Source organism: Prionailurus bengalensis, chromosome C1 (genome assembly GCF_016509475.1).
Source record: "Prionailurus bengalensis isolate Pbe53 chromosome C1, Fcat_Pben_1.1_paternal_pri, whole genome shotgun sequence".
NCBI lineage: Eukaryota > Metazoa > Chordata > Mammalia > Carnivora > Felidae > Prionailurus > Prionailurus bengalensis.
In genome coordinates, this window is record NC_057345.1 from 211,733,421 (window position 1) to 211,735,075 (window position 1,655).

General features: G+C 52.4%; 1 protein-coding gene across 1 annotated transcript; it reads right to left on the minus strand.

Annotated features, from left to right (window-relative positions):
* Window positions 1-228: 228 nt before the first annotated feature.
* LOC122479531 (small cysteine and glycine repeat-containing protein 7-like) lies at window positions 229-579 on the minus strand. The gene has a single exon (XM_043573375.1). It carries the CDS (start codon window positions 577-579, stop codon window positions 229-231), a length of 351 nt encoding a protein of 116 aa, XP_043429310.1.
* Between the last annotated feature and the right edge of the window lie 1,076 nt (window positions 580-1,655).

Below are 1,655 nucleotides of genomic sequence, written 5' to 3' on the forward strand. Positions count from 1 at the left end.
CCCACCGGACGGCCTTGTCCGGGAGGGTCTGGCTCTTGCTCTCCAAGGGTGAAGCCTCACGGACATCTCAGAGTATGAGATACTTAACCGAAGAGAAAAATCCCAGGGAGTTCAGGTGACAAGGAGACAGGGGAGCAGGCAGGTGGGATGGAGGGAAGCCTTAGCCATGGGGACCAGCAGACGCCCCACCCCCCGCCCCCCAGCACCTGCACCCCGCCCACCGCGCGCCTAGCTGCAGCACTGCTTCTTGCAACAGCACGTCTGCTGACAACAGCACTTCTGCTGGCAGCAGCCCTTCCCGCAGCCACACGAGCCGCAGCCACACGAGCCGCAGCCACACGAGCGGCGGCAGCAGCAGACCACGGGGACGCTGCAGCAGCCCCCGCAGCAGCCGCAGCAGCAGGGACAGCAGCTGGAGCAGCAGCCCACCCGGTAGCACCTGCAGGTGGTGCAGCTGCCGCAGCCGCCGCCGCAGCCGCCGCCGCAGCCGCCGCAGCCACCGCAGCCACTACTGCAGCCGCCGCAGCCACCGCCGCAGCCGCCGCAGCCACCGCAACTTCCGCAGCCACAGCACCCCATGGTGTCGGCAGAGAGGATTCAGGAGAGGGGAGGAGGGAGACTCAGGAGGTGAGGGAGGTCTGGTGCCGCCTCCTGCTGGAGGGGGGTTTATATACCAACACCACAAGCTAAGCCCCGGCCTTATTGTTCACCCCTCTTCCTCGTAAACACCTCATGAGGCCTCTCACAGCCTTCCTTATTAGAGTCTTGGCCAGTTCACCTTGCTAATTTTAACTTTGACTTGTCTCTGAAACCTATATTTGGATTAGAACACACGTCCAAGAGGTGTGAGCCCTTGAAAACATAAATGCATATATATTTTTTGCCCCAGGGCCTACTCCAGTGCCTGGCCCATTGTAACTATTTAATAGATAGCTGTTGAGGTAAATAAATGCCTGAAATATTTAGGAGCAATCTTTTTTTTTTTTTTTTTAACACGGGAGTCTGAGTCAAGCGCCAAATAAAAGTCCTGTGTTTCTGTATATACTTCTTGGTTATCTGGGTTAAAAACAACAACAAAACATTATTTTTCTCTCTACTGGGATTCATGACACCCCCCCCCCCTGCCCCGTTGCAAACAAAACAAAACAAAACAAAACAAAATCTTTTGAAAGAATAAGTGAAAACCAGAGTGAAAAGAGAAAAAGTAAGTGTCCGTAAATGCATTCTATCTCACCTGAAAACACGGATATGCTTTTCCCAGCTCCCTGAGATTTTTTGTTTGTTTTTGTTTGCAAGAATTGCTTGGTCATTTACACATTTCTTTTTAACTTGTCTAACGTCAGATGCTAAAGACAGAATTGTGCACAGCCTACTCCTAAATCATCTGTCAAGAGAAATTTCTACTGTAGTTTGTCTGTTAAATAATTGAGAAAACAGGGGCGCCTGGGTGGCTCAGTCGGTTAAGCCTAGGACTTCTGCTCAGGTCATGATCTCATGGTTTGTGAGTTGGAGCCCCACCTCAGGCTCTCTGCTGTCAGCACAGAGTCCCCTTCAGATCCTTCTCTCTCCCTCTGCCCCTCCCCTGCTCTCTCTCTCTCTTTCTCAAAAATAAATAAAACAATTAGGGGCACCTGGGTGGCTCAGTCGGTTGAGCG